Genomic DNA, 9,307 nt, shown 5'->3' with positions numbered 1-9,307 from the left:
ACCCAAACTGCTACAGACCTATATCTATCCTACCCTGCCTTTCTAAGGTCTTCAAAAGCCAGGTTAACAAACAGATTACCGACCATTTCGAATCCCACTGTACCTTCTCCGCTATGCAATCTGGTTTCCGAGCTGTTCATGGGTGCACCTCAGCCACCCTCAAGGTCCTAAACGATATCATAACCGCCATTGATAAGAGTGCAGCCGTATTCATCGACCTGGCCAAGGCTTTCGACTCTGTCAATCACCACATTCATATTGGCAGACTCAAGAGCCTTGGTTTCTCAAATGATTGCCTCGCCTGGTTCACCAACTACTTCTCTGATAGAGTTCAGTGTGTCAAATCGAAGGAACAGTTGTCCGGACCTCTGGCAGTCTCTATGGGGGTGCCACAGGGTTCAATTCTCGGGCCGACTCTCTTCTCTGTATACATCAATAATGCAGACGACACCATTCTGTATACCTCTGGCCCTTCTTTGGACACTGTGCTAACTAACCTCCAGACGAGCTTCAATGCCATACAACTCTCCTTCTGTGACCTCCAACTGCTCTTAAATGCAAGTAAAACTAAATGCATACTCTTCAACCGATCGCTGGCCGCACCTTCCCGCACGTCCAGCATCACTACTCTGGACGGTTCTGACTTAGAATATGTGGACAACTACAAATACCTAGGTGTCTGGTTAGACTGTAAACTCACCTTCCAGACATACATTAAGCATCTCCAATCCAAAATTAAATCTAGAAGAATCAGCTTCCTACTTTGCAACAAAGCATCCTTCACTCATGCTGCCAAACATACCCTCGTAAAACTGACCATCCTACCGATCATCGACTTTGGCGATGTCATTTACAAAATAGCCTCCAACACTCTACTCAACAAATTGGATGCAGTCTATCACAGTGACATGCTTTTTGTCACCAAAGCCCCATATACTACCCACCACTGCGACCTGTACGCTCTTGTTGGCTGGCCCTCGCTTCATACTCGTCACCAATCCCACTGACTCCAGGTCATCTACAAGTCTCTGCTAGGTAAAGCCCTGCCTTATCTCAGCTCACTGGTCACCATAGCAGCACCCACCCGTAGCATGCTCTCCAAGCAGGTATATCTCACTGGTCACCCCCAAAGCCAATTCTTCTTTTGGCCGCCTTTCCTTACAGTTCTCTGCTGCCAATGACTGGAACGAATTGCAAAAATCACTGAAGCTGGAGACTCATATCTCCCTCACTAGCTTTAAGCACCAGCTGTCAGAGCAGCTCACAGATCACTGCACCTGTACATAGTCCATCTGTAACGGTCATCGTATGAAGAAGGTGTGGACCAAAGCACAGCGTGGTAAGTGTTCATGTTATTTTTTATTTAAACTGAACACAAAACAAAATAACAAAGATAATGACCGAAACAGTTCTGTCTGGTGCAGACACAAAAACAGAAAACAACTACCCACAACCCATAGTGGGAAAACAGGCTGCCTAAGTATGGTTCTCAATCAGAGACAACGACAGACAGCTGTCCCTGATTGAGATCCATACCCGGCCAAAAACAAAGAAATACAAAAACATAGAAAAAAGAACATAGAACTCCCACCCTAGTCACAACCTGGCCTAACCAAAATAGAGAATAAAAAGCCTCTCTATGGCCAGGGCGTGACACCATCCAACTTCCTCATCCCCATACTGTATGTATTTATTTATCTTGCACCTTTGCACCCCAGTATCTCTACTTGCACATTCATCTTCTGCACATCTACCATTCCAGTGTTTAATTGCTATATTGTAATTACTTCGTCACCATGGCCTATTTATTGCCTTTACGTCCCTTATCCTACCTCATTTGCACACTGTATATAGGCTTTTTCTACTGTATTATTGACTGTATGTTTGTTTATCCCATGTGTAACTCTGTGTTGTATGTGTCGAACTGCTTTGCTTTATCTTGGCCAGGTCGCAGTTGTAAATGAGAACTTGTTCTCAACTAGCCTACCTGGCTAAATAAAGGTGAAATAAAAAATAAAAATAATTAAGCATGTTTCTGGACGGTACCCAGTCTTAAGTTGCAACCCTAGAGAGGAATTCCTCTCAACGCATCAGTGGGGCTCCAACCCACCTCTTGGGAAAATCTGTCAGACTAATTCCTGTCACCCTTTTGGAAATACAGCCAGAGTCATTCCTGTTACCACTTGGGATATACTGCCAGAATAATTTCTGTGATGTCTATCGTTTCCCCCAATTCTCTCTTCCAGGCCCCTCCTCTTCCTTCCATCGGGGAGAGTGCTTCAGTGTTTAGCATGGTTCCTTTCCTGAACAGACACTCGACTTTCCTTCCTGCATGGGACACTTCTCGTAGCCCCTCTGTTAGAAGCCTGTAAATGGAAACAAAGGGCTTTCATTCAATTAAACTTGTAACCAGATTTCCAGTTGAAATGTTGAAAAACAACAGGCTTTCCACACAACGAGAAAAAGCATGTTTCAATCCACTAACAATAGTTTTCTTTTGGTTTCAATCTGAAAACATTGTTTCTTTGAGTACAGGAATGCACATTTTGTTTTGGATGTTGTTTTTTGACTTGACCTGGAAACCAGTTAAAAGGTTTAATCGAATAGGGCCCACAGTCACAGCTTCTATTGGGGTTTCCTGCTGAGGTGGGACGCACCTTTCCTTCCTCAATTCAACGGTTGTGTGTGGGTTTTAACCTTGAGAAAACCAATGACAACATTCTTCCACTATCTCTGTCAAATTGGGACAGATAAATAGAGTCGGAAACGAAGGGTACCTACCCACTGGGCACACACTGGTTGAATCAATGTTGTTTCCAAGTAATTTCAATGAAATTACGTTGAACCAATGTGGAATAGACGTTGAATTTACATCTGTACCCAGCGGGTATGCACATGGAGCAGCTGCATCAACTACGCTCCTCGTTACTCAGTGACTACCACAATGACATGTCAACAGATGCACACACATAATAGCAAAAAACAGTTGCTGCCGGATGCTGCAATCGACAAATCAGATTACATGCAAGAGCTTTGACATTCAAAGAAACACAATGTCCTCTTGGGTGGTATTTAGTTGTTCAGTAGCTTACCAATTCCAGACATGGTTCAGGACTGACGACATCTCAACCCTACAGCAATTTATAAATCAGCCGAATACCATATGACAAACAATTGGCATCAAATATACATTTCAAGTTTTGTCTGGTTAAAGCGAAAATGTAAAAACAATAATTGATTTTCGATCTTCTACAAATGGCAAGCCCACCCCACATGGCTTAAACCCCACATCAACTTAAACCCTTTGATTTTCAGGCCTTCAAATGTCGAGTGCATGGACATCTAATCACATCACCGGTAGGACAATTGATCCTTGATCTGCATCTAATTATTATTGGCCTATTAGATTTATTTGATGTCTGACACGACTATTGTTCACAATTGCACCTAACAGAAACTGACAAAAACAAAAACTCTGGCAGGTGAGATAACCCTTGTTAAAGGGATACTTCAGGATTTTGGCAATGATTAAAAATGATCTACTTCTCAAGAGTCTTGTGGATACCATTTTTATATCTCTGTGTCCAGTATGAAGGTAGTTAGAGGCTGTTTTGCGAGCCAATGCTAACTAGCGTTAGTGCAATGACTGGAAGTCTGTAGGTATCTACTAGCATGCTGTGTGTGTTCAGAATGGAAAGGGGGAGGAACAAGCAGACCTCAGATTTACATGTACAGTGGGGCAAAAAAGTATTTAGTCAGCCACCAATTGTGCAAGTTCTCCCACTTAAAAAGATGAGAGAGGCCTGTCATTTTCATCATAGGTACACTTCAACTATGACAGACAAAATGAGAAAACAAATCCAGAAAATCACATTGTAGGATTTTTAATGAATTTATTTGCAAATTATGGTGGAAAATAAGTATTCAATAACAAAAGTTTATCTCAATACTTTGTTATATACCCTTTGTTGGCAATGACAGAGGTCAAACGTTTTCTGTAAGTCTTCACAAGGTTTTCACACAATGTTGCTGGTATTTTTGCCCATTCCTCCATGCAGATCTCCTCTTGAGCAGTGATGTTTTGGGGCTGTTGCTGGGCAACACGGACTTTCAACTCCCTCCAAAGATTTTCTATGGGGTTGAGATCTGGAGACTGGCTAGGCCACTCCAGGACCTTGAAATGCTTCTTACGAAGCCACTCCTTCGTTGCCCGGGCGGTGTGTTTGGGATCATTGTCATGCTGAAAGACCCAGCCACGTTTCATCTTCAATGCCCTTGCTGATGGAAGGAGGTTTTCACTCAAAATCTCACGATACATGGCCCCATTCATTCTTTCCTTTACACGGATCAGTCGTCCTGGTCCCTTTGCAGAAAAACAGCCCCAAAGCATGATGTTTCCACCCCCACGCTGCACAGTAGGTATGGTGTTCTTTGGATGCAACTCAGCATTCTTTGTCCTCCAAACACGACGGGTTGAGTTTTTACTAAAAAGTTATATTTTGGTTTCATCTGACCATATGACATTCTCCCAATCTTTTCTGGATCATCCAAATGCTCTCTAGCAAACTTCAGACGGGCCTGGACATGTACTGGCTTAAGCAGGGGGACACGTCTGGCACTGCAGGATTTGAGTCCCTGGCGGCGTAGTGTGTTACTGATGGTAGGCTTTGTTACTTTGGTCCCAGCTTTCTGCAGGTCATTCACTAGGTCCCCCCGTGTGGTTCTGGGATTTCCGTTCTTGTGATCATTTTGACCCCACGGGGTGAGATCTTGCGTGGAGCCCCAGATCGAGGGAGATTATCAGTGGTCTTGTATGTCTTCCATTTCCTAATAATTGCTCTCACAGTGGATTTCTTCAAACCAAGCTGCTTACCTATTGCAGATTCAGTCTTCCCAGCCTGGTGCAGGTCTACAATTTTGTTTCTCGTGTCCTTTGACAGCTCTTTGGTCTTGGCCATAGTGGAGTTTGGAGTGTGACTGTTTGAGGTTGTGGACAGGTGTCTTTTATACTGATAACAAGTTCAAACAGGTGCCATTAATACAGGTAATGAGTGGAGGACAGAGGAGCCTCTTAAAGAAGAAGTTACAGGTATGTGAGAGCCTGAAATCTTGCTTGTTTGTAGGTGACCAAATACTTATTTTCCACCATAATTTGCAAATAAATTCATTAAAAATCCTACAATGTGATTTTCTGGATTTTTTTTCTAATTTTGTCTGTCATAGTTGAAGTGTACCTATGATGAAAATGACAGGCCTCTATCATCCTTTTAAGTGGGAGAACTTGCACAATTGGTGGCTGACTAAATACTTTTTTGCCCCACTGTATCCCAAGTAAACAGAAACAACTTTCCTAGACTTCTAACTAGTCTAAGTAACCATGGCCATCCCACACATCTATGGGAGAGGTTTATGCAGAATAAAGTACTGAATGTGATACGTATTGTGGGCTGAAGTACAGCCCACACACACAACACTATCAGAAAATGTCCAACAGAGCCACATACAAAATAGAATGACTTACCATTGGAATTAGAAATATTTGTAAAATTCTGTAATCTGTCAGTGATTATAAACCCCATCTTAGTTTCTCCAGACATGGGAGTATTAGACCAGCTTACTCCAACCAAACGAACTTAATAGGTTAGACCAACTTGTGACTCTGAACTTTGCTATCCAAAGCCAACCATTGTTTTCCATTTCAAAAGCTCTATTTCCTCACCTTTAAGTCAAGTCAATGTGCGTGTGATTATTGACTGTTGTGAATATGAATTCAACTTCCAGCACTCAGTAAGACATGAACCTGATACAGTATGACTGTGTTTTGTCAGATGAAAGGTGTGTCAGCACACAGTCTTCCCCATCCGTAGTATGTTCAGCACTGCGCCGGCCAAGCAAGACTATTAGCACTAGCAACTTGCATGAGCATTAATATAGAGACCTCATTAGATTAGAGACTGTATTTGTCTGTGGATATTTATTAGCTATCAGGGAAACATTCCAAAGCTTAACAGTGCTTGCTGCTTCGATGGTAAGGTCAGGGAGGGCATGGTATCCCCATCCATGGACAAATAAGCACAGAATATCCCACTTTTTCTCAATCAATATTTGACTGTTTGGCAACTTTCCCATCCCTTTGAAATTGTTGATGTGGTCGAGAGAGTGAGTAAGAGAGAGAGATATGTTTACATGGTCCTGAACTTTGTCTCTTCCCAAATCCTGATTTGAGTTAGGAGCAATTGTAACAAAGCAATGGTGTTTCCCGATAGGTATTTGTTTTCTTGCTTACAGTGCATAAAAAAAACACACACAAATAGTCTTACTCTCCCTAAAAGCAGATTTTGTTCAGACTTTCAAAGCATTTATGAGTGAGCGACTAGACACAACCTTGAACTTCACATGTCCCCAAACGTCATCATATACACACACACACCACTGTGCATATCTACTGCTCTGATTGTTTAACTGAAATACAAACATATCTCACTAATTTCAAGACAAACTCCAAAGTCCCATCACACATATTTCCCATACTAGCTGAACAATGGTGAGGAAAGTGGGAATTAAGCAAACCACAGGGAGGGCTATATATTCAAATGTATTTTTACTCTTCTGTTGGTTCTGTCACCCCTCATAGGCGCCATGAGTCTTGCACATTCCATTTGATCACATCCCAATGGGCACAGATGTCAATTCGACCCTTATTCTACAATTACGTGGAAACAACGTTGATTCAACCAGTGTGTGCCCAGTCACAAAGGCCTACTGTTATCCATTAAAGTTGAGCCGCACTATCCTATTGTGCAGAGTGGATCACCACAGTGTTCAGATGACCTGAAATGTACCTTTAGCTACTCAATAAACCAAACAAACAAGTGACAACCTGCCTGGATGGATATTATGATGATAATCACTGGTAGCCTTTAAGATTCATTAAGTACAGTCTTACCGATGCACTTGATCTCGAACCCTCCGGGCGGTTTGAGGGCCCGCCTCGTCCATCCATCTCTGAGCCCCTCGAGGTGGTGTTCCTTCCCTTGGATTAGCAGGACATCCTGGTCAATCCAGCCTAGGAAGAAAGTCTCCGATATCGCATCGGTCACTTTCTTATTCCAGAAGTGCTGCATGTTGACGGCTTTGAAATCGGCAAATATCTCGTAGCCCGTGTGATGTTGCTGGAGCTTGTCAGTTACCGCGGGCGACTCCTCGGCGCCAACCCGAGACAGCACTATGCCCAGGGAGTGAGGCGCGATCTGCAGAAATTTATCCATGTCTCAAATTGCTTCGTTCTCCGCTACACCATGAATGACAACAACGTCCAATTTCTCAGAGCAACATGTTTTACAGTATGTTTTATTCCGTACTTTGATATATTTCCAAAACGAGCACATCTTTCTGATGTTTCAATCTTGATTTAGGTCTATTGAAAACTGTAGGTTACCACACAAACCTGACAGCACACATTTGATCTGCATCACGCAAAATGGAAATGTAGGCTATAGCCTATTCTTACAATAAATGTTGTCACTATCTGTGTCCAAAAACGAATCTCAACATGTCAAACGTTTTTATCAGGCGACAGTAGCATACCAATTGAACAGACAAATTAACTCTCAAACCCAAGCTTTCACATATGGCCTTTCAAAGAAAATAGGTGAACCGATTATTCCATGACCCACTTCCCAAAACGGTGAGAACCCCTCATCTGTGTGTGTACATCGATCGATCAGTGCACAGAGATTATAGCTGCAAGTGCAGGCGATGACTTCATCGTTCTGCCGTTCATGACTTCATTTGGTGCGTAAAGGCAGCCTCCCTCCCATTCAACGAGGGCGCACCGCGTCTCCGCATTCATCCAAAAAGGAATAAATAATCCAAACTGGGTTACACTTTCTTCTGTTCTGTGTAAAACGCCTGACACATAGCCTAGTGTATACCATTCTCATTCAACCCCTCGGTTCTTTGAGAAGATAGAAGCCAATTCGAAGAGGAACAGGACCACCAAATATTTGACCGTAACTCCACCTACAGCCAACCCTCTGAACATGATGAGCTCCATACCGGGGTATTGCAACAGGTGAACATAAAAATATTTGACAGTCAAATGACAGGCGATGGAAGTATAGACTAGCTGTGTAGGCAGACTGGTCTCATAGACTAGACGTAACATAGTAAATGTAAATGTGATATGTTACCGTAGGTATGGTTACATAAAATACAAAATATTTTTATAACTAACCCAAGATAGACCAGATCCTGTCATTTCCAATGGGAGTAAATTAATCATAGTGGGAAGAACAAGCAAGGAGGTGGGTAGAGCCAAGCACGAGCTAGTGAGATCCTATGAATGCGTTCTAGTCTTTATTTGCGAATTTCCATTAGGGAACGCCTACTCTGTGAAATGTGCACGTGCACAATTCGCCCTTGCACTCCTTCTAAACAATGCCTTTTTTAGATACTTTGGCAAAGGGTAAAGTCTACAAAACCAAAACGCGGTATCCTCTGTTTGATACAGATTCTAGTACTGGAAACATTAAATTGTTTGGATATCAAATGTTTAATCTATAAAACAAAATAAATGGCAGAATGTTAGCCAAAATCCATTTTGCTCCATCTTCTCCCACTGCTGGCCACTGGGTTTCCTCTCATCTCCATATTTGGTAGTGAGTGGAAATGCCAACCAGATGATTCACATTTATACATCTGGTGAAAAATCCGTTGCTCTGATGAGGTCATAACTGACCAAATGTGTTAGCCTATATGGCCGAAAATAAAAAGGTGAAATGAGGGAACATCTTTTTGTCATTTCTTGAACTTGGGATTTCGTTTCTTGAACTTGGGATTTCATTTTAAGTTATTGTCATATATGGCAGAGCGCCCAGCTATTAAAGCGAGAGAGCGCACCTGTTACTCACTCCCTAACCTTAGCCCTTTTAGCTGCTAACCCTAACCTTAACCTTAACCCCTTAACCTTAACCCCTAGAGAATGTTAGCCAGCTAGTTAACGTTAGTGACCTAGCCACCTATCTAACGTTAGCCACAACAAATTGGAATTCGTAACATATCATACGTTTTGCGATCATATGAAATGTATATCATATCATATGAAATGGATGATGGACATCCACAATTAATACAAAATGGAGTGTCTCGGATTTACATACAGAATCATATGAAATGCTCTGATTCCATGTTGGTGTAAGCTATGTAGGCTAGTGATGATGTTTACTTAGTAGGCTAGGCTACTGTAGGCTAGTGATGATGTTTACTTAGTAGACTAGGCTACGGTAGGCTGGTGATGATGTTTACT

General features: G+C 42.3%; 1 protein-coding gene across 1 annotated transcript; it reads right to left on the bottom strand.

Moving 5' to 3' along the window:
• Positions 1–1,913: 1,913 nt before the first annotated feature.
• LOC110497499 (storkhead-box protein 1) lies at positions 1,914–8,223 on the bottom strand. Its single transcript, XM_021573631.2, has 2 exons — positions 6,947–8,223; positions 1,914–2,366 (listed from the first exon to the last, which is right to left on the bottom strand). The coding sequence occupies exons 1-2, from the start codon at positions 7,266–7,268 to the stop codon at positions 2,359–2,361; spliced, it is 330 nt and encodes a 109-aa protein (XP_021429306.2). The 5' UTR covers positions 7,269–8,223; the 3' UTR covers positions 1,914–2,358.
• Positions 8,224–9,307: the final 1,084 nt, after the last annotated feature.

Source organism: Oncorhynchus mykiss, chromosome 19 (genome assembly GCF_013265735.2).
Source record: "Oncorhynchus mykiss isolate Arlee chromosome 19, USDA_OmykA_1.1, whole genome shotgun sequence".
Classification (NCBI taxonomy): domain Eukaryota; kingdom Metazoa; phylum Chordata; class Actinopteri; order Salmoniformes; family Salmonidae; genus Oncorhynchus; species Oncorhynchus mykiss.
The sequence above is the reverse complement of the archived record's forward strand: the minus strand, read 5'-3'. Positions and strand labels throughout refer to the sequence as shown.

Bases quoted from the DNA above. Each gene is read 5' to 3' on its own strand.
- LOC110497499 (XM_021573631.2), bottom strand. From the start codon at position 7,268: ATGGATAAATTTCTGCAGATCGCGCCTCACTCCCTGGGCATAGTGCTG.